General features: G+C 50.2%; 3 protein-coding genes across 5 annotated transcripts in view; 1 reads left to right on the forward strand and 2 right to left on the reverse strand.

Annotated features, from left to right (window-relative positions):
• The window catches only part of LOC117578662 (protein prickle), a 43,469-nt gene extending 31,575 nt beyond the window's left edge, over window positions 1–11,894 (forward strand). The window contains exons 2-6 of one of the 3 annotated variants that reach the window (XM_034264288.1): window positions 6,444–7,002; window positions 8,176–8,289; window positions 9,037–9,165; window positions 9,236–9,439; window positions 9,516–11,891. In XM_034264288.1, coding sequence (XP_034120179.1) covers window positions 6,444–7,002; window positions 8,176–8,289; window positions 9,037–9,165; window positions 9,236–9,439; window positions 9,516–11,387 — 2,878 coding nt within the window. In that variant the 3' untranslated portion in view covers window positions 11,388–11,891. Of the gene's footprint in view, window positions 1–6,443; window positions 7,003–8,175; window positions 8,290–9,036; window positions 9,166–9,235; window positions 9,440–9,515 lie in introns of all 3 variants that reach the window. The other 2 variants (XM_034264287.1, XM_034264286.1) reach the window with 2 other exon arrangements.
• A 7,071-nt stretch (window positions 11,895–18,965) lies between these two features.
• On the reverse strand, window positions 18,966–20,832 carry LOC117584209 (odorant receptor 43a). Its single transcript, XM_034272981.1, has 6 exons — window positions 20,379–20,832; window positions 20,047–20,314; window positions 19,882–19,981; window positions 19,727–19,828; window positions 19,164–19,271; window positions 18,966–19,070 (listed from the first exon to the last, which is right to left on the reverse strand). Exons 1-6 carry the CDS (start codon window positions 20,830–20,832, stop codon window positions 18,966–18,968), a joined length of 1,137 nt encoding a protein of 378 aa, XP_034128872.1.
• Window positions 20,833–23,377: 2,545 nt separating this feature from the next.
• Window positions 23,378–25,165, reverse strand: LOC117590736 (adenosine kinase). The gene is made up of 3 exons (XM_034283649.1): window positions 24,676–25,165; window positions 24,448–24,603; window positions 23,378–24,389 (listed from the first exon to the last, which is right to left on the reverse strand). Exons 1-3 carry the CDS (start codon window positions 24,753–24,755, stop codon window positions 23,522–23,524), a joined length of 1,104 nt encoding a protein of 367 aa, XP_034139540.1. The 5' UTR covers window positions 24,756–25,165; the 3' UTR covers window positions 23,378–23,521.
• Between the last annotated feature and the right edge of the window lie 2,017 nt (window positions 25,166–27,182).

Genomic DNA, 27,182 nt, shown 5'->3' on the forward strand with positions numbered 1-27,182 from the left:
GGCGTGTTAGGGAGGCGTTGCCCAGGGTCCAGAGACATTTACGACCTGTTCCTCCATGCACAAATGACAAAAATTGATGGAATTTCCTTGGCTCCGCGGAGTTGCTCAAATTTAATGGTCCAAGCGGAGTGCCACATTCCCTATTGATTTTTTTCTTTTTTTTTTTGGCTTTTAATTAACAAAGTCATTTGGCTGCTCTCCGCCTTGACACATGTGCTGCTTGGAGGGGGAGGGGCGTGGCAAAAGCAAAAGCAAAAGCCTCCGCTGATGGAGCTGCCCCAGACAACGGCGCCAGCGTGAAGTGCCGCAGCATTTTGTGATTTATTTATGCACGTGGCCGTAAAATAAGATTTTGTTTTCGTTTTCTTTGCCTTCTTTTAAGGTTTTTGTCCGCGGCCATTAAGCGGCGGTCTCCGCATGTTCGCCCATGCTAATTGCCTCGTAACGCAGAGATGGCCAGAACACAAACTGCAGAACCGCGCAAATTAATTGGGCGGCACAGGGACGAGGGCAAAGGGTATTCAATGCTTCGATCTAGCGGCGCTTTTCGCTGCCTTTTCTCTGCCGCTCTTTGAGCCGCGTTAAGCTGCTGTCAAAGTGTCCGAAACGAAACGTGTCTCGCCCACATCAAAGTGAGTTCGTATCTGAAATTGTTGCTCTTAGACATCCAAAGAAGTGCGTGCCTCTACAAGGGATTTGTTGTGCATTTTTGGGGCACTTTTGAACATTTGTTCGTGTCATTTCGTTGGCCCAAAAGTCGACACCTGATTGACAGCGACACGGGAAATTCTTAGGAGAGTTCCTGCAGTTCCAATTTATAGATCTAATTAATGAAACATTTAACGCACACGCAAGGCCATCAATTAAGCGGCATGTGCGGCATGTGCGGCATGTGCGGCATTTGCGGCGTGCCGCGGCAGTCGCGTAATTTTTATTGACAGCTTCAATTTTTTGCATTTAAATTGGCTGCATGCCACAGGACTGGAGGCGAGGCATTAACACTCTCTAACCTGCCACAAGCGGGTTTCTGGCTGGCAGTGGCCAGCGGCCAGCGGCCAGCGGCCAGCGGCGTGATAAGCGAAACGGAATCATTGTTTGAACGGGGCTTAGATCTGCGTAAAGACCTTTCTGCCTGGCCACAATCTGCGGCATCATTTAACTGTCAACTAATTATGAGCTGCCTCCCTGCTGCCAGTTGTCAGCGAGAGAGAACCGTTAGTGCCGGCGTGCACTTTACCGTTGCAGCGCTTTTTGTCAAACATTTGGCCAAATGCAAAGGCAATGCCTGGCGGCCAAATACCCTGACAGAGGTGGAGGCCAAGCCAAAGCGGGTTTTGATTATCATTTGAGACGGCAAATGGCATATTTAATGCTACTTTTTAAGGGATTTATCCAGCAATTGCTTAACAAAATGTTCGCCCAACGAAACTGAGAGAGAGTCTGACCAATTGCATGAAGGCTTATTTATTAAGCAAAGATAAATCGATCTCCCATTGGCAGCTCAGAGCTGCAAGCTGCCGGCCAGCATCGTCATACCCGTTGGCACACTGCCAGGGTCCACATAGGATCCACAGGAGGATCCTCCGCTGCGTAGGCAGACGAACACACAGAGAAATGTTCGGTGCTGCTGGGTTTTGTTAATGGCCAAGAAATTAGATTCCAATTTCAGCTGGCCATAAATCAAAAATGAAAGCGAACATGCAGCAGCGGGGTGGTGGAGGGGGAGGAGGAGCAGCAGCCAGCCAGCCTCAACTTTATTACGGTTAATTTGTGAACAGTTTTGCTGAGCTGCAAGCCGCATAAATCAAATCGGATTTGACTGTACTGGCACTGTGGGCACTGTGGACATGTTTTAGGCCTGCAAATGTGTCATTTATAATTATGGTTTTAGCCAGAGTGCAGTTGATTTATGCCTGGGGGAGGGAAGCAGAAGCACAGAAGCAGCTCCGGCTCGTCTTTTTTGCTTATTGAAATCAATCAGTGCCAATTTGTTTACCGAATCATCATAAAAACCAAAGCAGAGTCCAAAGCCACTCGACCTAACGGCTGTCCGTGCTGGAAGGGGGTTGGGGCAGGGGAAAGGAAGAACGAACGAAAAATGTAATTATGGTCAAAAACAAAATTGAGCATAATCACGGCGGCATGGCAGCCACCAGCATTAATGTATAAAAATCGAAGCAGCAACAAACACAAAATAGTGGAAAGAAAAAGAGAAGAGAGAAGAGAAGAGAGAAGAGAGCGGAGAAGAGGCCCACAGACGACGACAAGTAACAAGGGGGAAGGGGGAAGAGGGCAGAGGGGGAACAAAAAATAGAAGAGAAACAGAAAGAGGCAAAGACACGGCTTCAATTAAAAAATAAGTGCGGAAAGGGGCCGCAGGTAGAAGAGGGAAGAGGCACAGGCAGAGTGGAGTGCTGGCTGCTTGGAGTGTAGAAAACAAGTTCATAGACCAAAGACAACGACCGCAGAAGCAGCAGCCAGCCAGCCAGCCAGCCAGCCAGCAGCCAGCTGCCTGGAGCAACTCCTGCCTCTGCCATTCCTTTTGCTACTCTCACAGCCGAGCAGCGCCTCTAGTGGGCAGAGGGCGCAGTTGCAACTTCCATTTGCGGCGCTCCTCCTGCCGCTGCTGATGCATTGGCAAAACAAAGTTTTTGGAATTAATTGGTCGTCGCTTCGAATCAAAATGAATGCCCTGAATCAATTACCATGAAAACAAATTGGAACTTGGGCCACGCTCTCCCCAGCTAAATTTGCATTGATGTTGCAGCCAGAAGAAAGCCTGTTGCGGCTGCCACAAACCTGATCGCTCTTTTGGTTATGTTGCACTGTTCTCGCGGTGTTGCCTGTTGCCTGCTCTTCAATGCTGCCGCCTAGCACACAAATTGCTGGCATAGTTGCTGCTGCTGTTTGCAGCTGTGAAAATTTGCACGCTCGCAAAACAATTTTGCTGCCCGTTAGCAGGCAGCGAGGCAGCGAGGCAGCGTGTACATATTTGCCGCCCAACCTTTAATTGGTTTAGTTGTTGGCCACAAAGGCAAAAGGCTGCAAATTGAAACAAGAAATTAGCGTGGAAAAGTACAGTTGACCACCCAGTGGCGGGGTCGGGGCAGACTCTCACATTCTTAATCAACTTTCAGGTTGAGTGCGAACCGTCCAGCCGCCTGCCTGCCTGCCTGCCTGCCTGCCAAAGTCAATAAAAATGTCAACACGCCAAATGTCAAATTGTCATGTTGACAAGGCAGACGCGACAGCAGCAGCGGCAGAACGTGGTCCATGTGGCGGGGGGCAGCATTCTCTCTCATAGAAACTTTACGAGCTTTTGCTCTCTGCGTTCCCAGCCACTTTTATGGACAATTCAAAAATCGTTTATGACAATCGCAGACAACACAAAGAGCGCGCCGCAGCGGGGCTCAAAGCTTTTTAATAAACTTTTTCGTTGTTGTTCTGTGTTTTGTGTGGAGTAAAACAATAAAAAGGACATGTGTAGAGGGCAGCACAGGGAGCGCCACATAATTGCTGTCCAGCGCAGAAATGTCGTAAAAACAAGTCCGCAATAGCAGCACACACCTGCCCCAAAGGGACTCACAAACAGGCACGGAGAAACCCTACAAGATATGGTTGCTGGTTTTATGTTGCACGGTGTAGAAACTTTCGCCTGTAGAAATGTTTCACTGAATTTCGAGCTCATCCGATCCAACATTAACCCAAATCTCATCCACCAACACGGCAAATGACTTGTGAGAAAAAACCGCACACAAAGTGCCAAAGTGATTTCGAGGCTAACCTTTGAAGCCATTGTATGTCTGTCTGTCCGTCTGTCCGTCTGTCCATCGTTTAGGCCGTCTTTGGCCAGCCATTGAGCCGTCGCTCATCGTTGCTTTTGGGCAATTTGTCAACGTGTCCGTCCAACCGGCGGACTAATGATTATTCATTTGGATGGATGTGGCTGCCGGATAAAGTCGAACGATCTGGCTAAAAATAGACACAGACACAGACAGCTGCAGTCTTGCCACCTTCAGTTTGCGGTTATCAATGGATGGATGGATGGCCCTCTGCCTGCGATATGCCAATGCCAATGTCGCTATCGATGTCGATGTCGATGTCTGGCGTTGAACTAGTTTTCCAAAAGGGCCACTCCGCAAAACCAGTTTCTGGGTCATCGACTGCCAAAGTAATTGCCTGCAAGGAACGAAGGGTTTCCAGTCCCCGATCAATGCAAATACGAGACGCGCAGTGCCAGCTGCAGTTGGGAGCGCGCGCTTTTATGTTGCCCGGACAACAATGTTGTGCAACATTTGTGGCCAGGCCGGGCCAGCACATGTGTTTGTGTGTTGCTGTTGCTGCCTGCACTTTCCATTTTGTTCTGCTGGCCACCTTAATGACTTCATAGACCGAGAGCCAGGCAACCAAATTGAAACTTGCCACAATTGCTGTGGCAATTTTACGCAATTCGTTTCAGTCAACAATAAATTTGCAGCGCGCAAATGGAAAAGAAATGCAGGTCGCTCGCCCCAGTGGATGGTGGGATGTGGGTCTTGGATGTTTCCATGTTTCCTTGTTTCGTTGAAGCTGGACTAAAGTCGTACGATAAACTTAGACACAGACTCGCGCGCGCTCTCTCTCTCTGTGTGTTTCTGGGTGCCGCGGGGCCGTCAACAAATTTTGTGTTTAGGCACAGTTTCGGGTTTGCTTTTCATTTGTGGAACAGTTGGAGATTGCAGCAGCGGCTTGGGTGCCGCGACTGAGGTGTCCCGGCTGTGTTGCTACGACTGTGGGCCGTTTGTTTGGTTCGGTAATTTGAGTTTGAATGCAGCTGATTTGACAGCGGAGCAACACTTTGGTATCCCCAAGCCGTATCCAGCTGGGACGCGACGCTGCACGTGCATGTCCAGCGACTTTTGATTCGCATTTCGCATTCGTTCGCACTCCCCGCTCACAAACCCAATTACTATTCCCAGTCGCTGTGCCAGAGCATTCTTTGCCTACAGCTTTTTGAGCTTTAAAATGCAAATGTCAAACGAAATTGTTGCTGGGTAGTCAGAATCTGCGCAATTAATTTGCTGGCAAACCGCAGCAACCGCTGCGCATTGGCACTCACTATTGACACATCAGCGCCAGCCAGCCAGCCAGCCACACTCTCTCCCTGCCCACCGACTCCCCAATGGCTGCTGGACTAGAAATGGAATTGGAAAATGCTGAATGTTGAATCCGTACAGAGAGAGAGAATGAAAGAATTCACTGGTTAAAAACAACAAAAGGGCGGACAGCATTGTTTTGATAAAACGCCCGCATGAACTGCACATTTACAGTACAGTTCGCTACGCCCTCATACACTACCCACAATCCACAACACACCACTCTCCAGTTCTCCCCCTCCCTTGCTCATTCAAAGCTCGACACGATTGTGCCTGCACAGACAATGCACAGTTATCCTTTGATATGGCAAACTGCCATGAAATGGTGCGTGTTCATTTCACCGATGTTAGGCAGCAAAGCACAGAGAATGCGCTACAAAAGGGCAACCTTAAAAGAGAGAGCAAGAAAGAGAGCACTGAATTTTTGGCAGAAATAACTGTTCTTCTGCAAGCTGCAGCAGAACCTCAAAGCAAAAAGAGCCAGCAGACCCACCCTCAAAGCAAAGAGAGGATCAAAGAGAGCAGAACTTTATTTGCTACCTGCTACCTGCAGCAGCTTTCGCTTCAAGCAGCGCCTGCAGCAGAACTTCGAAGCAAAGAGAGTACCGAAAAGAGCACTGCGCTTAGGCAGAAATTAATTTTCGACCTGCTGCCCAGCCGAAGCGGATCACTGACGTTCACTGCAAGCTGCAGACGTTGCGGTAGGCCGAGCTGCTTGGATTACAGGGTACCTAGCATACAGCACTGATGCGATAACAATGTCGAGCTTGGCTTTAACATGAATGACAACGGCGACAGCGCTGCGGGCTTGCGCTGGGGCCTGTCCCTGTGGCATGGTTTGGGCTTGGGGGCTAGGACTTTGCTGCCAGACAAACAGCAACACAACGCGGGCTGTCGATTTGTTTGTGCTCTGAAGCGTATATTTTTCATTTTGACGTTTGCAAAAAAAATTCCCCCACCACACTCCATCAGCACACACAAAAAGCAAACAAAACAAATAGCAAAAAAAAAAAACGCATGAAAAACAAACTAAAATTGACAGCTTGTTCGGAGCGGCAATAGGAAGTGAAAAACCGCATAAATCCGGCGACTTACAAAGGGAATACGTACAAGCCGTCCGAGTATGCGGTTTTTATATTACATTAACAATTTGATCCGAGCCGAGAGATTAACAGCCAACCAAACTCTGACCCGGCATGTCCGCACCGCAGCAGGAAACACTTTAATTGCGATTTTCATTATTATTAAATTTGAATTAGTCAAGGCTCGAGACTCCACACTAAATTCTAAATTCTTTCTCGTTTGCAGACCCATCAGCCGGACGCCGCTAACGCAGATCTCCTATCTGCAGAAGATACCCACGCTGCCGCGCCACTTCTCGCCCAGCGGCGGCTGCGCCCAGGGACTGCCCCCACCGCCGGCCCTCGCTGGCTGTGGCTCCGCCTTGGGCCTGCCCAGCAGCTCCTCTGCCAGCGCTCTGTATGCCGCGCAGAATGCGGGCATGCTGCCCACCTCCCCGCTGCCGCTGCAACGCCATCAGCAGTACTTGCCGCCGCACCATCAGCAGCTGCCTGGAGCCGCACTTGGACCGCAGTACTCGCCCGCTGTTTCGGGCTGCTCCTCCACTGCCAAATACTCGAATGCACCGCTGCCGCCGCATCATCATCAGCTGTCCCCAGCGCTGTCCACGCCGTCGCCGCCCTCGCTGCTGCACCATCCCGGCGCAGGCACGTCCTCCGTCTCGGCACACGCTCCCTTCCTGGCCGGTCCGCACATGGATATGCAGCGGCAGTCGCACTCGGACGATGACAGCGGCTGTGCGCTGGAGGAATACACCTGGGTGCCGCCCGGACTGCGACCCGATCAGGTTAGATTTGGATCGTAAAATTTCCCTTTAAAAATTCCCCCTAGAGAATGCACAAACCGCTGTTAAAGCTAGTGCTAAAACCCTTTGGCACTCACGCGCCCAGGTCTAGCCCGACTGGGAGCAAGATTTGTGGGCTGGCGATAAGCGAAATACTTGAGTTATTGTGCGTTATTTTGTCACTCGGAGCGAGCTGTAGATAAATACACGCGACGAGGCCATAAATCAGCAACGGAGCAGACTCGCAGCCTTCGCCATAGTTGGGAGACGCAGCTGATAGTCGGAGAGCTCAGAGCTCAGAGCTGAAACCCGCTTTATGGTACTGTGTCAATTAGTTGAGGTTCTGCTCTGTGTACCATCCATCCATCTACGACTATCTATCGAATTAGATTGTGCTAATGAAAGTCCAGGGCTATTCCTCAATGCGAATTTGACTTTAATGGCCCGGGCCGAACTCTTTCTGGCCTGGCCATCGTTTCGTGCCTTTTTCAATTATTTGGCCCGCAAACCCGAAACGAACTCGTAAATTATTCGCGTGAAATATGCGACAATGCCAAATAAATCTTTCACAATCTTCGCAACCGGCAACGGGCAACCATTTTGCATGCCCCAACCGCTGCCTGCTGCCAAATCTTTCTTTTGCCATTTTCCGCTGAACTCGCTGTGGCTTCCGTTAAAGCTAAAGCTGTCCCCCAGTCCGGCCCAACGGACCTATCAAATGTCTGGCATTGCATTTCTTTTTTTTTTCGTTTCCTTGCTGCATTTTTTCTGTGACTTTTACAAACAGAATTGAAAATTTATTTACAGCCATGTGGCAGCAATTTACGTTGATGCGGCATAAGCCATGTGTCAGTCACTCGCTGTGAGAGTCGGCTTGGCAGCATCTCTCACAGCCGCCGAGGGGCAACGGGCAGAGCTGCAGAACGTTCTGCAGCGTCTGCTGCGAGCGTGGCCAATAAAGTTGGCTTAGCACGTTGTGCACCTTTCAACCTGGCTCAACCAGAATGAAGTCCCGACAGAGAGAGAGAGAGGGAAATCAGCGCAATAAAATCAAAAATCTTTTACTCCACCCCGCTGTGTGGCTAGGAACTCGCCTAACCCTTTCTCCCCTCTATCCCTCTGTCAACTGTATTTAAGCATTCCATTTGCTCAATTGTGTGGCTTGTTTACCCGCAGGTCCGCTTGTACTTCTCGCAAATACCCGACGACAAAGTGCCATACGTCAACAGTCCGGGGGAGCAGTATCGGGTGCGACAATTGCTGCATCAACTGCCGCCGCATGATAACGAGGTGAGTACGGAACAAAAAAAAGGGGCAAAAAATGGAAGGCGACACCTACTGGTCGCTGGCTGTAGTCTGCCTGGAACCTGTCAATTTCGTGTCATTTATCCAAGTGCTCTTTATCGTGATTGAAAGCGCGACGCGCATTGCGGGGCTATGACATTTCAAAGTCAAATTGTACGCCCCAACCCCTTGGCCGCTGTGTAACCTTTAATTAAAGGAGGTAAAAAAAAAACGCACACAAGTGCAGTGCGGGTAGAGCAGTGCAAGCAGTGCAGAGTCTGGCTGCTGTCGGTATTTGGAGCAAAAAACTATTCAAACAAACACACAAAAAGCGGCTTGAGCGGATTGCCAGATATCAGCCACTGCCATGGCCAACACTGGCTAACGATGGCTCCCAGGAACGCTCATTGAAGGCCAAACTACGTGTGTGCCCGAAAAAATAAGTGGAGGCAGAGCCAAACACACAAAAATTTGCATACAACACACAAACGAGACGGGACGAGACGAGAGGAGCTGGGCTGACCGCAGTGGAGCTGCAGGCCAGTCTGCGCGCGGCTACCGTTTTGCCTTTTGCGGTCTGCCTGTCTGGCCACCCCACAATCTCCGACTGTACGTTCCTGGAAAGATCACTTGAGACAGCCCACGGTTCGGCTGCAACATGTTGAACATATGATTTCCCTGTCCAAAAAAGAGGGACAGGGAGAGGGAGAGCTAGAACGGTTTTCTTCAGTTTACTTGCTGCTGTCATTGCAGGTTCGTTACTGTCACTCACTGACGGATGAGGAGCGCAAGGAGCTGCGCCTGTTCTCCACACAACGCAAGCGGGATGCCCTCGGACGCGGCAATGTGCGACAGCTGATGAGCGCGCGACCATGCGACGGGGTGAGCCTATGCCCGACAGGCCGACACTGTGCCACATTCAATAACTCTCATGCCCTTGCCCCTGTTGCAGTGCGACGAACTCATTTCCACGGGCGACATTGCGGTGTTCGCTACGCGCCTGGGACCCAATGCCAGCTGGCATCCGGCCTGCTTTGCGTGCTGCATCTGCCGTGAGCTGCTCGTGGATCTCATCTACTTTCATCGGGATGGACGCATGTACTGTGGCCGGCATCACGCGGAGACGCTCAAGCCGCGCTGCTCGGCCTGCGATGAGGTAAGAGAATCACCTCTGGGATGTGGGATGCCCACAACTCAACTCTGATGCAACTTTGCTCCCTTCCCGCTTTCAGATCATCCTCGCCGATGAGTGCACCGAGGCGGAGGGTCGTGCCTGGCACATGAATCACTTTGCCTGCCACGAGTGTGACAAGCAGTTGGGCGGCCAGCGGTACATTATGCGCGAGGGAAAACCCTACTGCTTGCACTGCTTCGACGCAATGTTCGCGGAGTACTGCGACTACTGCGGCGAGGCCATTGGCGTGGACCAGGGACAGATGAGCCACGACGGGCAGCACTGGCATGCCACCGATGAGTGCTTCTCGTGCAACACGTGCCGCTGCTCGCTGCTGGGACGCGCCTTTCTGCCGCGACGTGGCGCCATCTACTGCTCGATTGCCTGCAGCAAGGGCGAGCCGCCGACGCCGTCGGATAGCTCCGGCACCGGCATGTACACCACGCCCACACCGCCCACGCAGCGTGTGCGGCCACAGACGCGCATCACCAGCAGCCACGCCTCCAGCTCGCCGCCCATGTCGCCGCAGCAGCAGCAGCAGCACCAAGCGAGCTTCAACCAGGCGATGTACCAGCTGCAGAGCCAGCAAATGGCAGCGGCCGGGGGGGCAGCCACAGCTGGGGGCAGTCTCTTGGGGCTGGGCGGGGAACTGTCCCTGCTGGAGCAGGCCAAGCAGAGCCAGAGCTACGCCACCTCCGACTCGGATGCGGGCGTGGTCAAGGATCTGGAGCACTGCCGCGGAGGCGGAGGCGGAGGCGGAGGCGGCGCGGACTTTACCGACTTTTCCAGCACCTCGCAGAATCTGTCGCCGCTCAACTCCCCCGGCGACTTCCCGCCGCACGCGCTCATGCCGCAGCCCATGGAGCTGCAGCAGCGGGATGGCGTCTACAACTTCAACGAGATGTCCTCGAATCTGGATGCCGCGTGGCCCGCCAAGCCTCCGCTGGGCGCCACACACAGCTACCAGCTGCAGCGGCAGCTGCTGGAACACTCCCACACCTCCAGCATGCCCGAGCTGGCGGGGAAGGGGCCAATGCTGCAGCATCATCATCAGCAGCAGCAGCAGCAGCAGCCAGCGTTGCATGCCTCCGCGCAGCAGTTTCAGCACGAGTACGCGGACATCCTGCATCCAGGGACTGCCACCGGGGAGCTGCCTGAGTTGCCGACGCCCAACCTCAGTGTGGCTTCGACGGCGCTGCCGCCCGAGCTGATGGGTTCGCCCACAAACTCCGCTGGGGATCGCTCGCTGAACACGCCCCTGTCCACCCACTCGGCCACGCATGCGGCCACCCACCCCGTGTCCATACTGAGTGGCGCCTCCTCCTCGTCGCCCATGAGCGGGGAGCCCGCGAAGAAGAAGGGCGTCCGCTTTGAGGGCATCCCGGACACGCTGCCACGCTCCCGCAGCTACTCGGGCAATGGAGCGGGCACGAGCCCGGAGACGAGACAAGGCGACAAGGACAGAGACAAGGAGCGGGACAAGGAGCGGCATGGAGCGGGACACTCCTCGCGGCGCAGACGCCGCCGCAAGTCCAGCAGCGCCGCCGCCGCCTCCTCCTCCAGTCATCACCATCGCAGCGGCAGCGGCCATCGCTCGCACTCCACCAGCCGCGCAGACACCTACGCCCCGGCACAGCCGCTGTCCTCGTCCTACCAGGGAGCGCCCTCCATGCTGCAGGCGGACAGCGAGTCCCCGCACAAGGGGCGGCAGCCCAGGGAGGAGTCCGCGGAGGAGTCCGATGTGTGCTCCACGTGCAGCTCGAGCTCCTCCAGCTCCGAGGACTACATGATGATGTACCAGCTGCCACAGCGACGGCACTACGGCGGCGTGCGGGTGAGCTACGTGCCCAACGATGCGCTGGCCTACGATCGCAAGCGGAAGCCCGCGGAGCTGCCCGCCGACAAGGACAAGAACTGCATCATCTCGTGATCCCTGAGGGCATTTCAACTAGAGTCGAGCAGCGGCGGAGCAGGAGCATTGTTAATGAGGCGCCGCGGGGCAGCTCCACTCGCTAACGAAGTAGCCACAGAAGCTGCAAGGGATCATCAATTCAGAGCGAAACGTGGCTGAACGCGGAGCAGGGGCAGAGCTGCAGCAGTTGAGAGAGCGAAACGGGATCCCGAGGATGCAACACAATAGGAGCCAAGCACAGGCGGCGGCTCCACACTGTTCCAAATACACACAGCCCTAGTTTAGGCTAAGCGACTAAGCAAGTACACAACTAGTTTAGGCCGAGCAACTAAGCAAAGCAGAACCCAACTTACTTCCAACTGGCAAGTGGAAAAACTATTTTCACATACGCAAATATTTGGGCAGCTAAAAACTATTTATGCAGCGGCAAAGTACGAGTTTTAAGCCACAAATTTAACTGTAAATTGAAGTAAAATTAATTTTATTTATTATTAACTTTTAGTTCCACTTTAAGCCACATTTTCATGAATAAAGCAAGCAAAAATGGGGAATAAATTGTGTGACATTTTGGCTGGAGCTCTGAGCAGAGATACAGTGCGTGCCATGCCCATGGGTTTGCCTTCTTGCAGCTGCAATTATGAGCCAAACGCATAATGAATACAAATTGCTGGCTGCTGCTTGTTGCATTCTGCATTTGCATGTCCAGTCCAGCCAGCGGCGGGCAGCACGAAAATTAAAATCGAAGACACAGCCAGAGAGCTCTTCTCGTTTTTCCTGCTAATAAGTTGCCGGGCAAATTATGGCAGGGACGACAACAACGTTGCAACTGCAATCACATGCATGCAACGCTGACTACTGGCTACTGGCTGCAGGGCGTAATTAGCCAGGCTAAGAAGGAATGCTGAGTAAAGTGCTGCCCCTGCCTGCCTGCCTGCCTGGCTGCTGCTGCTTAGAAGCAAACCCAATCCCGCCCTCCTGCGCTCATTGGCAGCTGTGTAATTTGTGTTAATGCTGCATCCCCCCCCGAACCAATGCCAAGGTCCGGCTAATGGCCACTTAATAATGCCGCATGCCACCTGCATGGATTTGGCGATGCGACCAAGCGATAAGCGAGCCAAAATTGTCTGCGTCTGGCATTGATAAGCCCGAGTGTGTGACAAAGGGACATCTGGACTTTTGCAATTGTAATTTTGGGTAAAAGTTTCTGGGGTTCTGCTGCTCGCTAAAGTGCATTTGCCAGATAGATTTTTGCTTGTTAGATGCCATTTTTCGTTATAATCCAGCAGCAGACAATGGATGTGCGTGCTGCCTCCCCGCTGCCCTCTGTCCTGTGTCCTGTGTGTCCTTTTTGTGCTTTATTGCATGTCATTTCCGTTTTGGCCGGTCCTGCGGCGCACTTCCGATGATTGGTATGGCGTACGGTGGGTAGTCTGGCCGGCATCCTGCAGCCATTATGTTTATCCTGCCACACACACAGACACTTGTACACTTGTACATCAGATATGGCAGAATTTATATTCGCATTTCCGACGCTCATTTTTATCATGACCAAAGGGGAGAGACGCTGCCCCCGAACAAATTGTAATGTAGCGAGAGTACTTATTTGTGGCCAGTGTGGAGGCAGGGACTGGGGCGTGAAGCTGCACAAATAAACGGTGCACTTTCAAGCTGCCAGTTGCAGCGCAGAAATGAAAGCTGCCACTGCAAAGCGTGGCATACTTTTAGGCTGCCCAAATTGAGCCACAAAAAATGTTTGCTTAAGCAATGGAAAACCAGCGAAATGTTGAGCAGAGAATGCAGCTAAAGTGACACGAAAGCGTAGCTAAAAAAATATGAAAATGCACAGTAAATAATACACCAAAATTGACACCAAAAGTCAACAATTTGCAGCAAAAACTACACAAAAATGTACAAGAAAAAACAAAGAAAACTGCGGGGAAAGTTTCGCACAAATGCATAAGCGAAAACAAGTTATTAACTCTGTCGCAATAAAATGCATAACATGAGGGAAAACCCTGCTTAATTTATGTGTCCACTGGGCTGGCTTATTATTGCAGCAATTTTCTGGCACTCCGCAGCCCCCTTTGGGCTGGCGGTGGGCACTGCGGCTAATGGCGCAGCTTTCAGCAATTGTTTACTGGCCCATTAATTAATACAAATATAAATTGGCAATGCGAGGCGAGTGCGTGCTGGCCAAAAGCAATGAATCAAGCGTAGGCTCGGCCAGGGGCATAAATAACCACGAAATGGCCGAGCAGCAAAACAAAACAAAAAAAAATACATCCATACGCCCTTCGCCAGGGACGTTTAATTAATTTTTAGCGTGTTTCGCAGACGTCGTGCAACAGCAAAAAAAGAGCAGAAACAATTATTAATATTCGCCCACACACACACAGACACACGTGCAGGCTGTGCATGTGTGGAAGGATCATCATCAGCATCAGACTTGAGGCCTTGAAGAGATAGTCGGCGAGTGTCGAATTAAATTAAGCATTATTGATGGTGCCAAGAGGGGGTCTCTGGTGTTTATCGCAACATAAGACTGTGCCGAGCAACAGTGTGGCAGGAGGGGAGGGAAAAACTGGCAGCGAGTCGTGTGGGGCATACAAATATCGCAATCATTAGCTCCGCTGGTGGCTGGCTCTCCCGCTCTTCTGTGTCTAATGCTCAAATCTAATTAAAGCTGCACTACAGCACCGCACACATAAGTTCTCTCCGTTCTAGTGTCCACTGTGCACACCATAAGTGCCACAAATAATCATAAAACTAATGCCACAGACACTCGCAGCTGCCCTTGGCTGGAACTGACTTTGCGACTCTCTTCTGCGCTGTGTCTTACACTCACACTTTTGGCCGTATTTATGATGGTTGTACTTTAGCTGCTTGTAGCTCTCACTTGTATCCCGGCATCTGTATCCCTTTTGGCTGTGTCTTAGCTTCATATTTCATTATGAATTTATGTGCCTCGCCGCTGCTTGTAATGTGTTTATGGGCCAAGCGCTGGCTCTGGCTTGTAGCTTTAATGTGGCTACCGAAACATATGTTTCGGGCGCTGTTTGGGTGGCGGGCAGCCTTTAATTAAGTCGCTCCGCACTGCCAGCTAAATAATTAAAATATGCAAATGCCGTCTAAGCCGGCGCCAGGCGACACGTACACCGAGCAGACAAAACGTCGGACCGGTCACAGTCCACAGTCCAATCCAACGATTTGCTTAAATTATTCATAGCTATGCAGTTGGCCTTGCGGAGTTGGCTAGTAAATTAAATAAATGGACTCGTCGTGAGAAAGTTTCAACGATCTATGCACGAAAAATGCTGTGCAGCAGTGAATTCCCGGCGACTGCTCGATGGCTCCATGCTCCGCGCTCCGCGCTCAAATGTATGCTACACTTTTTGGTCTGCCTCCTTCCCCCTATCCTGGGCTGGCTAAAATATTCAATTATCGAAGTGGTAGGCCCTGGACTCCGCCACTGCCCAACTTTTGCATCGTTTTGTTTAATTGTTAAAGTTTTATGTGCAGATTTTATTCGTCTTTTTTACAACTTTTTCTGGCCATGGAATGTTTCCCTTTCCGCCACTGCCAGAGGTCGAGCGAGCGGCGAGGAAACATAATTTTTAATTTCGTGTGCGGGCCATTTTTTTATTGGTTTTTAATTTCGTTGCTGCCAGGCAGGCACAGACCAAAGTCAGGCAATGTCCGTCTTGTGCAGTGAATGTAAACAGCATCCTTGGAGGCGCTTCTCCACGCTTCTTGGGGGGTTGTCACAAAGCGTTTGGCGTTTGGCTATCATCAGCAGACAGGTTGGGTTGCGCCACCCCCCCCCGCTCCGCCTGCTAATATGCTTTGTCTCTAGCTTTCGTTTTAATTCTTTTTTTTTTTGGGTTTGTTCTTCCTTTTGCTGTTGCTGTTGCTTTTTCATTACTTTGGCTTAAAATTGATATGGCAGAGACGGCGCCAGCGCCCGTGCCATCAATACGCTTCATGTTTATTTTACCAGACAGAGCGAGAGGAGCACACCCACACACCCACACACCCACACACCCACACATCCACACACATCCCTCGCGCTGTCTCTCTGTGTCTGCTCCTGCGTTTGTGGCCAGTTGTTGTGTTTGTCCTGCTGCTCGTTGTCCTTGTGCCTGTCGTTCATGGGTTTTTAATTACGGCAAGAATAACAATATCATGTGGTCGCTCGCTGGACTAACTTTAACTTCACTTGCAGCCCCATCTAAGTCCTACAAAATGACATTGAAATTCGAAATCAAAATTTGGCACGCCATAATTTGATTGCTTTAACATTTGGCTGCAAACTTTATTATCGCAGGCGGCAGGATTTTGACTCGTTCTGTGCATAGCTGAAATATCGCTTAAATATTTGATGCATCGCACACACAACCACTCAAAAAAAGGAAAGCAGAAGCAGGTGGAAAAATGCAAAGGCAAACAGGCAGCCGCAGGCAGGCAGGCAGGCAGGCACCACGCTAAAGCGCTAAACGTTGTTTGCCATTCGGATATGGGGAGTTACAAAGCATAAAATCAGTGCGAACGAGGAGGAGGGAGTTCCTCCTACAACTTGGCGGCATATTTGAATGTGGCTGCGGGGCAGACACTCAAAGTGGGAGCCAGCTGGGGTTGCAGACAGTCGACAATGTGGAAAATGTGTCTGCGTTTTCGGTTAACAGGAATTTCGCATTTTCCAGCCGATAATCAAAATGTTGATCAAGTTTGAGGCCCCTGGCCCCTGGTCCCTGGTCCCTGGTCCCTGGTCCCTGGTCCAACTTAAAGTTTGTTTTGCTGCAAATGAAGTGCCACGACAAATGACATTTTCTGGGCCTTCTGGCTTTGCCTCTTCATTTTCCGCTTGTGGCTTTTTATTTTTGTAATTTTCTACTTTGTGGCTGCTGCAAAAGGACAGACTCGCTCTCTGCTGTGTAATTATCTGCTTATGCTTGCCGCTCCTTCGCTGTTATTGTGGCTCCTTTGCTGGCATTTTGCAGCCAAAGAAAAGCTGCTTAGGCGCGCAGTCAGCTCCAGCTCCAGCACTCAACCTGCACAGAAGCGGAAGTAATTGGCAATGGCATAAGAGGCCAGGCCATGGCCCTCTGTTTCGGCAATTTGTGCCTGTAATTAGCAAAGCTGTCGCGCGGCTGCCCAGCCTCGAAAACTAATCGAAAATGTTCCCTAGGGCCAAGGCAACCCACAAGTTGCCTCTTCACTTGAAGCTGCACTTCAATTACTTGTTCCAATGCCGCAATTACCATTCGTAATGTGTCCTTGTCAACGCTGACTGTGCTGCTCCTCCGTCTGCAGCTGCAACTCCTTCTCAAGGCATCTGCGGGCTGGTTGTTTGCACCTTTGCTTTGGCAAATTTACACATGGCCCTGGCACTAATAAATCAAAAGTGAAAATGCAAATATTTTGCCAGAACACAGACAGCAGCAGCCAGGCAGCCAGGCAGGAGCCCTCGCCCGAGCCAGACAAACATTCTGTGTGTGTGGCTGTAGCGCTCTGGCAATTTATTGCAGCCGACTGCCGGAGTCTGCACGGCAGAGTTGTTGCCTGTGTGGGAGTCATCAATAAATAATTGCAAAATGAATGCTTTGCTTATGAGGGATCAGTGCAGACAATGGGCATTAGACACACACACACAGACACACACACACAGACAGACAGACAGCCGGCAGATTGATGGAATTTAAGTGGAGTTAAAGCCAGTCCCTAGCCAAGTGGCTAAGCCGTAACCCAAACTCCGTGATTCCAACCACAAATTAAAATGAAAATTAACAGCAAACAGCAAACAGCTGTCAATGGAAGTGTCACGAGTGACAGTCAGCTGAGAATGGGCTGAGACCAGCAAACACGCAGGACACACACGGCACATGCACATGCCATCAATGAAGCCACTTGGCCTGCTGGCTGGCAAGCGGCAGCAAAACCGCAATTGAAAATCCACTTAAAAGTGCACGGAAAATGCGTGTCCTGTGAATTCAATTATAAAACAGCGTCAACTGTGAGTTGGCCCGTGGCTGCTGCTCCCTTCTCTGATGAAACCAAAACTTGTTAATTTTATGCAGCAAAACCCACAACAATGAAGCATCCACACAGGACACACTGCTGCTGTCTGCCACATTTACATTTCCGCTGCCGCATTTGCATATTTGTGGCATGAAAATCAAAGGATCCGCCCGGCAAACTATACCCGCTGCAGGGAGCAAAAAGCGAAAGCCTAAAGGAAGTTCACATTTTGCGGGAGTCGCCGGGCGGCATAGGCATTCACCTGCCACCAAGGCAGACAACATAAATAACAGAAGCCCAAGACAAGAGGCAAGTGGCAAGAGGCGGCTCCTAGGTGGCAAAGTCAACTGGTCTCCGTCCCCACTTGACACCTCATAATAAAATTAAGTATACGCCACTCGAGGCGAGGGATGGATGGAGGCGCAACGCTGCTGTCCTGCTCGACTGTTGTTATTTATGCGCTGCTCCACGGCAGGACATCGAGCAGCGGCACAGCGGGGGGCCGGACTTTGAAGTGAACTTTATTTGCGTTTATTCCAGCGGCGCTCATTTCAATTTTCCCCACAGCGAGCGCGGGTCCTTGCTGTTGTTTTCCTTTCGGCTGGCTGGCTGCACGCCTTTGGCAATTGTTTAACTAGTTGGTGTCAGTTATAATGAATTTTAAATTAAGTTGTTATTGCCGTTCGTTGCTGGCATTAAGCGATCCCAAAGCTGGAGCTGCTGGTGCTCCTCCTGGCTGCTGCTGTAAGCCTTTTATTTGCATAATAAAGGACATGACTAATGTTAATTAAATTGCAGCAGACAACGACTAGGCTGGGGCACTTTAATTAAAAGCCCTCCAGCAAAGGGGAATTCGATTGGCCAGGCTCAAATAAAGGAGCACAAAATAACTGAAATTCGCTGCCCAAAATAATTGAAAACAAATAATGTGTGCTTATGGTTGTCATTAGTTTAAACCACATCAATGCCACAAAGTCTGCACTTTGTGGCTTAAGTATTCATAAAACAAATTCAATTTTGGCCTGGACTGATTTTCGTGTAACTTAACTAACTCTGTGGCTGTGTCTGATGTTTGGCAATCACAATTTAATTCCATATTTTAGCCACAAATGCGAGAGCTCTGGCAAGCTGCAAAAACAAACCGAGAAACGGAAAACTTTCGGTTTGACTTTACTTCGACGATAACATTTTGCTTTAATCTACAATCTATTTTGTGTAACAATCTGCAGAAGCCAATTCAAAGCAATTTTAGCTGGCAGGGGCAGTGGCGAGGAGGGAGCCAGTAGTCGGCAGCCAGCGCTGCGATTGCAAACAGTCCGCTTAAATCCTTTCAAACGGCAAGCATATGCAAATAGGCAAAAAGGGAAGCCAGGCAACAACAAGTACAGCAACAACTTTTTGCATTACACAGATGGCTGGCAGTGTGCGGAATAGAGGAAAAGGAATGCAAGAGAGCGGATTGCTGCCGCTGTGCAAGAGCGGGAAAGGTATGCAAGAGAGAGTGGGGGGAGGCGAGGTAACGGAATACAGTACAGGGTTTACAGCAGCGCAAAGCTCCCTCTCTCCTTGGTCTCTTTCAGCTCATTTATTGGTAACGCCACGCAGCATGGTGAAGTAGGAGTACGATGCATTCAGCAGACTCTGAAACATGGCCAAAGTCATGGGGTAAACGTTGCCAACTCTTATCTGAAATGATGAAATGGAGCGTACAGCACACAGGATTATGTGGAGTTAGAGAGTAGAGTCCTGGCACCCAAAATGAAATGGAATGCCACCCACCTCTAATGGACATTGCGTTTGCATCAGGAATACCAAGAGAGTTTTGCGAAAATAAATGCTGCCCTCATACCACGGCACATTGTAGACGGCCTGCGCCACAAGCGAATTCTAGAAGCAGGTGGAGAAATTAGTCAGAGCAAAGCAGAGCTCGCAAATAACTGTAAACGCTTGCGGGGTACCTGAAAAGAAACCTCTGCTTTGCTCTGCTCAGCTAAAGCAGAGGCTGGCAGCGTCGCATGCTGTGTACATAGCGAACGATCACGGGCAGCGCAGTCGGCGCATGCAAAGCGTGAAAGCTTTGACGCGTCGCGACGCAGCGACAGAGAAGACACTGCACAATTTCTAGATTGCGCGCAGCGGCAGAGAAGCAAGAAACGTTTTTGGCTTCGTTTCTGTTTTGTGTTATTGTGAGACATGCTCGATCGTGTCTCGACGCAACCAAAGAGCGAGTGCATGCTGCAGTTATAAAAGGTGGTGGGTGTATTCCCCTCTCTCGTGCAAATAGTGTTGACAGTTATTTGCGAGCTATGGAGCAAAAAAGAGAGATCTGGAATGACGCCTACCTCAATGACCAAGTCGTTGGCGCGATTGTAGTAGGTGTACATCACATAGAGCATGGTGAGAATGTACATGACGATTATGATGGTTTGCGTGGGTGATGTTATCTGAAAGAAGAGTAGCAATAACTCATAGTCGATGTTCCACTGTACTCACTTACAATATTCAAGCAGAAAAGCAGCGAGCTGATGATGGAGCCAAAGATGACTGCCTCGACGGCCACAATGAGGTTTACCAATTCGTTGAAGTTTTTCACATAACTGAAAAGACACAGACAGAGCTAATCAAAGCTGGTCAAGTGGATGCAACCCGGACGTCCGCTCACCCCATTACTGCGATGTAAAAGCGTATGCAGGATATCAGATCTACCAGCATGCGATGGTCCGTGCCCTGCCCGACAATCAGCGACAATTTGTGCACGAGAATACGCAGCATGGCCCGGCCGAAGAGCGCAAAGCCCGCAAAGACACTGACAAAGGGCATGTAGAGGGCGGAGAGCAGCAGGGGCGTGGGCAGCTGCAGCAAGTAGGCGACTTCGTAGACGGGCGAACGGCTCATGTCCAGCAGGGGTAGAGCCACGCCAAAGGGATGAACTGGGCGATGAGGGGGGGGGAGAGACAAGGAGTAATGATTCCACTGACCAGCAGCACAACTCACCTCGCTCCTCTTTGAAGAGCGTAAGGACCAGCGCCCCCACAACGTCCAGAAAGGAGGCGCACAAATTGCACACCGCCAGGCGATGGGCCTCTCGCTCCGCCTGCAGCAGCAGGGACCGACTGTACTCATCACCGGAGCACTCGTGAATCCACTGATAAAGTCCGTGCAGCTGCTCCAGGAATGCCTCAAACTCGTGACGCTTGATTATGACCAGCCACGTACGCATCAGGGCATTGAAAATGGCCGCAAAGAAGAATAAATTGAGGATGAAGGCGGGCAGGTCGCCCCACATGCGGAGCAGATAGAAGAACTGCATCACATTCATGGCGCAAACGGGCAGCACAAAGGCAAACTTCCTCCAATTGGTGGCCGGAGTGGGGTACAGCACGGCCACATATCTCCAAATCCTCACGTTGATCCCCACCAAACCGTTGTCATCGATTGTCGCTGCCATTTCTGCCACTTACTCGAGTAATTCTCCACTTTCAACTGTGCCGCAAAGTGCTGGGGCAAATGTCTTTTATTCTTCTCGCCAATTGACGCCCTCAATGGCGCTGGTAGGAATGTGCTTTGGATTGGTATTGGGTAAGGGGAATTTGTCATTGCCTAGGCTATAATTTAGCTAATGGCCTGCCTAATGACGAGTGTGATGTAAGTGACGTGGGAGTGCTGGCTGCTGATTGGAAAAGGACAATAATTTGCTCAGGAAAATTAGCATGTGACAGCAAGCAAAGCGAGAATTTATTCTTCAATATTACAGAATTTTACTAGCAATTATTGGCTCTCAAATATAAACAAATGCTGCGCTTGCATCCCAAAAGTAAATCCAGAATTCCTTACCCTCATTTTCAGTGGCTGTTCCTTTTTTTTTGGATAATTTGATGTCCCATTTGATAGCGTTATCTATTTTCAAGAGGTTTTGCCTGATTTAAAGTCGATTTTTCTGCTACATGCAAAATGCCATTTAATTTGGCTATCGATTTTCCAGAAGCTTCACTCTCAGCAGGCCAGAAAAAGGCAGACAAAAGAGTCCTCCAGCCAGCACAGGTTCTCCTGACAGCGATAGCTGGGATGACTTATTAAACAATAAAACCGGATTATCCGTAAACAACTGGGCAAACATGCCAAAAGAGTCGAATATGTTTGGCCAGAGAGCCGCTTATCAGGCATGCAAAGGGCCGAAAGTCCAGCCAGGGAAAGGACTTGCCCAACCGACAGCCCGACAACTTTCTCCCGGCAAACAGACAACAAAAAATACAATATAAAAATCAACAAGCCAGCCAGCGAGCGGCCTGGTAAAACATAATTCAGCAACAATGCTGGCTCAGCAAATATGGCAAAAAGGAATTAAAATGGGAACTGGAAGCAGGATAAAGGCAGGAGCCGGGCAGGAGCCGGGCACTGCCAATGCCAATGCCAAGCCCATAAAGGCACACATTATGGCCACTTAACCGCGCGTTATGCCGCAAAAAGGCAAAAGGGACAAAGCCAAACGGCAAAGAAGGTTCTACTCGGGTGGCGTATGCGCAATATTTTGTGCAAACATGCCCCAGAGGGGGCCAAGCCAGGGGATGGGTGGCATCTACGAGGCTGGACAAATATGCAATGTCAGTTACAGCTGCCCCATTTGGCTGCTCACACGCAGCGTTGCACATAAATCAAAGAGGAGGAACGCCAGCACAGAATGCACTGCAAGAAAATTGCAGAGAAAATCTATCGGCAAGCCAATTTATTACTAATTAAAATGCCACAGTTAATTATAACATTTTAGAACAGATCTTAGGACCGAGCAGGAGGAGCTGGGAGGACGCACATCAAAGTGGAAACTGCAGACTGTGGTCAGCCCTGTTAACCCCATGAACCACACGATGACATTAATTACGGGCCCCAGTCTGGGCGAAGGACTCGAGCACCGACAGAGAGTGGACGGAGGCACTGTGTTCCCTCTTGGCTTGTATAAAATTAATATCAAGTAATTAACGGCAGCGGCAGCAAGTTCCATTTAAGCAGACCCATCGGCAGGCGGCACTCAATTGTGTGGGCGTGTCAATATTGGCTCTGCCACATGCCCATTGCCATTGCCATTGCCATTGCCATTAGGTTGAGCCCCTGCCAGATTCCACTCGTACTTCTTAAACATTTTAAGCAGCTTTCTGCCAATTAGGCAGCTCACTAAGCTGAGCCGAGAATTGGCCTTTAAAGGCCAAGCCAAAGCCCGGTCCGTCGCTCGCTTTATTGTTTTGGGATTTGCCTGCATCAGCTGAGCGCCTTCGGCTTAGTTTTTGTTAACGATTTGCAAACATGTGTGTCACAGCCGCCAGCCCCACAGGAAGCGAGTTCTTGCCGGGCTGGGCCATGCCGTCATTCTGCCTTCTGTGTGTGGGTGGACTGAGTAAGCCGGCCTAGGAAAATGAGAAACGTTTTGTTGGCGGATAATAAGGCAAACAATTCGACATGCCTGACAACGAATGAGGCAGCGAGCGAGGTGGAAATTCAATCTTACATTTATGTACATATTTATACATATTTATACATATTTATGTATTGCCTGCTTTCACTTATCTTACAGAGCTCTGCTCTGCTGCCTGCTGTTCCCAATGCATTTCGAAGCATTGAAAGTAGTCCGCCAAAACGGAGTCTTACATTTTCTTGATTAATAAATGTCAGCCATAAAAAAGTGTCAACAAATACCCGTAAGGTGTGCGCACATGTCTGCACTTTCTCTCACTTTTAAGCAACTTTATCTTCTCCTTTCTTAAGTCAATACATTTTATTATCACATGTGACTAAACCCTGCTCTCAGACATGCATCAAAATCTTTTATCTCAAAAAGCGCGCACGAAGGCACAGTCACGCCTCCCCTGCGAAGTGCTCCCCCCTGCAATAATTACTAATCTGCGCAGTTCCACATACACAAATGCCCCATTAATCATGGGCAAACACTGACACACATCTCCATATGTGGATCACAGACTCAAGTTCTCGCAGTTCTCTCGCAGTTGGATGCAAAAAATTAAGTTTTTATTAAGTCAAATTGCTAGTGGGAGGGTGAGAGGCAGGAAGCTAAGCCTAGGAGTGTGTGTGGGTGTTACGTACATGCTAAGAGTCTACTTTGATTGATTGTGCGAGGATCCTCTCTACGGCTAAGGACTGGGCAGATTGCAGCCCACTTGGGTGACCACCTTGGCGGCCACATCGGTGGCCATGCGAATGCTTTCGCCCAGCGAACGCTTCTCCAGCCAGGCGTGCAGGAAGCCAGCGACAAAGGCATCGCCCGCTCCAGTGGCATCCACCAGCTCCTCCACACGCGGCGCACGATAGTCCTCAACGCTGATGGGTCCAGGGGGACCCAACTCGTCGACATAGTTCGTGATCACCTGAACGCCGGCGCTGCCTTTTGTGATGCATATAACGCGGGTTTGGCCCTCCCGCAGCAGTTGCTCGGCCAACTGGTCCACACTCGGCGAGCCGGAAGCGGCGGCAAGTTCCTCGAACTCCTGTCCATTGCCGAAGAGGAAGAAGGCGTGCCGCGCCAGCTTCAGGATGGTCTGGGCATGTCCCCGCACGATGTACGGAGCGCTGAGATTCAGTGCCAGGCGACGACGATTCCGCACCAGATTCTCCACAATGTAGTCGCAGACATCGGCGCACTGGGGCACAAAGAAACCTTCGACGTAGAGGATCTGCTTGCGTTCGAGGGGACGCAGGAAGGACTGCCCCTCGTGGATGGCCGCCTGGCTCAGTGCCTGCACCGAGAACTGCGCAGAGGCGCCAATGTTCGCATAGAGCGTGGGATTGTCCTCGTACATGAGGCACACACACTGGCCCGTGTGCGTGGACTCGATGGTCTGCAGTCGCGCCTCAATGCCACGCTCCCGGAAGATCAAACGCAGCTCCTCCGCATGCTTGTCCGCGCCAACGGCACCAAAGAACGTGGGATCCGTGCCCAGTTGCTTGAGGATGCGCGCGGTGTTCAAGGCCGAGCCACCGGGCTTGGTCAGGCATTGGGAGCTGTCGGAAAGATAACTTTATGGAAGATATTCTGAGGAAGAGCGAAGCTAACTCTTACCTCTCGGCCGCTTCGAGCGCTAGTTTGTTGAGTTTCTCCAGCTCCATTTCCCCCTTGGAGCCCAGCTGCAGATCGTAGCGCTGCAGCAGTTCCGGATCCTCCAGCTTGACCAAACGATCCAGCAAAACATTGCCAAAGCACACGACTTTGCGGGGCCTGAGAGAACGGGAAAAACCAAAAAGGAAAATTAGCGCTGAGCTTTCCCAGTGCGATTTCCTCCCAACTTACGTGTGGCAGCGCCCTTGCGTGTCATCGTCTGGGGCATTGCCGCCGAATAATTTCTCATAAACATAGCTCAGGTACTCCATTGTGTTCGGTTCGCAAATTAGCGTGGAGCGGGTACTTTTCGCGATTCTACGTCGTCACACATTTGATTTACTGTGCTGCCGGTTTCCGCCTGCTCTGTGCTCTATTTGTGGACGGGCCAACAGCTGAGTCCGATCTGTAGCGATGCTGGGAGATTCTTCGTGTGCCGTCCGTAACTTTCGCCCCGACCAGCGAGACGCGAACTGAGTGGCGGAGCCGGTTTGGCTCTGTGTTTTTATATCATGACAGTCGCTGTTTCTGTTTCTGTCTCTGTCGCTGCCGCTGCCGCCTCCGTCGTGTGGGTTTCCCACTTATCCCAGTCACAGAGCAATCATTGGAAATCCAACTTCAACTTCTTTGTTCACTTTGGCACAAAATACTCCACTGTTGTGGCTGTTTTCGCTGCAAATTCTCTGCTCATTTTGTTCTTTTGTTCTTTTGACTTTGAAAAGAAGCTTTTGGCTCGCTCTACCTGCGGGCCCGGCTGTCCGTGTTGTGTAATAAGCCTTCCGCTCTGCCTCTCTGCGTAGCTAATGACTCTCTGCTGCTTTGAAAGTTCAACTGGAAATGCCGTCTATTATAGCTAATGACTTTATTTCTTAATTTATGCGTTGGAATTATTCTAGTGCGGATTATATAAAGTTATTCACGCCTGCAGCCCTGGCAACAGCTGCTCTTGTTTGGGTAAGAAGCAGACGCTGAGCAAGCGAAAGCTCTTTTCGCCGGCAAAACAAACACAAAAGCTTCCGACTGTGAGCGCAGAGAGCGGGAGGGCAAACTTTAGACAGAGCTGCCACGCAGCCGAAAGCTTAACGAAACGGTTAAAATCCGTTGAAGATTTGAAAGTGCAGCTGCGAAAGTTCTGGCAAAAGGGAGTGCAAAAGCAACAAGTGGAAATAAATGAACGTAAAACTAAACTGTAAGAATATGGAAATATTATTTGACATTTATTAACTTAATAAATGATTCACAGGCACAAAAAGTATTTCGCAAGCGCTTCAAAATAATCAATATAATTTCACCACAAAATATTTTGCATGCAAAAAATAATTCTTAATTTATTATACATATGGAAAGTGTTTTTTTTATAATTTATACAAACTCGAAGCCTACATTGAAAATTTCACAAGCTTTCGAAACTAAACACAAATATTTCACCATTAAAAAACAGAACAGATAAAGCTTTCATTTCGGTGGCAGAGGGAACCACTCTCCTCGTGCTTAAGATAAACTTTTTTTTACTCTTTTTTTACAAAACAAAAAGTACCAAAACGAAGGCTATACACAAAAAAAACCACAAACTATTTGTATTGGGGATTTTCAGCGGAGAATTCTTGTGCACAGGCGGGTTTTCCCTGCAGCCAACGATAAATGGGAAATCCCCCAGCATAGACGCTGCATCGCATACATAATTGCAGCAGTGCAGCACCTCGCCCGACCGGTGCACGTGAGGCGAGAGAGAGACGCGCGAGAGACGGGTGACTGGCTGCATGTCGCACTGTATCGGACTTTGGAACGTCTTTCAAAGCCAAATGTGGCTCAATGCAGCGGAGTTTTTCAGGGGAATTCTCCAAAACCAGTTCGGTCGTCAAGAGCCCCGTCAAGAGCTCCGCCAATCGCCCAAAGACGCACTCGATTCGGCTCTTTGGCTTTGACTCATTTGGGCTGTGGGCCAGGCCAGATTTAGTGCTGCGGCGACGTGACTCAGCAGTTGGGCATTCGGAGGCATCCCACCAGCGAGTGGCAGCCACAGCCATGCATCGATCACTGTGTAAGGCGAGAGCATCCGACACCCTTGGCACCCATGTGCCGCTGGCATGTTGCACACACAATAACAGGCGATGGATCGCCCCTAACTGGAGGTTCATTGGCCACTTTTGAGTCGGCAAAAGAGCGCAAATTCAGAGCTGAATGCGCAGTTTCCCATAGAACTGCGCTTCCCCTGTAGTTCCATGTTAGCGCCGAGTAAGCAGTGAAAATTGTTTATGTTTTTCGGTGCACTTGCATAGGTCAGTATTTGGCGGGGGAACCCCAAAGAGGGTGCGGAAAGTTCACTTGATGCCAAAAACAGTTCATTGAATCCACATATATATTTTTGTAGTTTTGTTTTATATTTTTCAACTTTGTTTTTGAGCCAATTCAAATTACAAGAGGAGCGGGCAGGTTCTGTTTCCAGGAAGTTCATTAAACTCTTGCAGAAATTTTTGCATTATTGTGTGAATTGCTGGGCTTTGAATCCAGTAGCTACAGTTGGGACTGAATAAATGGTTTTTCATTTTAATATAGAAATGATCAGTAAAAACATATTTTTAAGGGTTGTTTTGGCATTCAAGGTAGGGGTCACAGTAATTCAACATTCACATTCCAAATCTCCTCTTAATGATCCATACCCTGTAGCATTTTAGTGGGCCGCACTGTCAGCAGTTTGT

The sequence above is a fragment of the Drosophila guanche genome, unplaced genomic scaffold, assembly GCF_900245975.1.
Source record: "Drosophila guanche unplaced genomic scaffold, DGUA_6, whole genome shotgun sequence".
Classification (NCBI taxonomy): domain Eukaryota; kingdom Metazoa; phylum Arthropoda; class Insecta; order Diptera; family Drosophilidae; genus Drosophila; species Drosophila guanche.

Bases quoted from the DNA above. Each gene is read 5' to 3' on its own strand.
- LOC117584209 (XM_034272981.1), bottom strand. From the start codon at position 20,832: ATGGCAGCGACAATCGATGACAACGGTTTGGTGGGGATCAACGTGAGG. The intron at 20,315-20,378 runs GTGAGTTGTGCT...CTCATCGCCCAG, and splicing joins GCTCTTCAAAGAGGAGCGAG to TTCATCCCTTTGGCGTGGCT. The intron at 19,272-19,726 runs GTAGGCGTCATT...ACCTGCTTCTAG, and splicing joins CCAACGACTTGGTCATTGAG to AATTCGCTTGTGGCGCAGGC.
- LOC117590736 (XM_034283649.1), bottom strand. From the start codon at position 24,755: ATGGAGTACCTGAGCTATGTTTATGAGAAATTATTCGGCGGCAATGCC. The intron at 24,604-24,675 runs GTAAGTTGGGAG...CCGTTCTCTCAG, and splicing joins ACGCAAGGGCGCTGCCACAC to GCCCCGCAAAGTCGTGTGCT. The intron at 24,390-24,447 runs GTAAGAGTTAGC...TCTTTCCGACAG, and splicing joins GCGCTCGAAGCGGCCGAGAG to CTCCCAATGCCTGACCAAGC.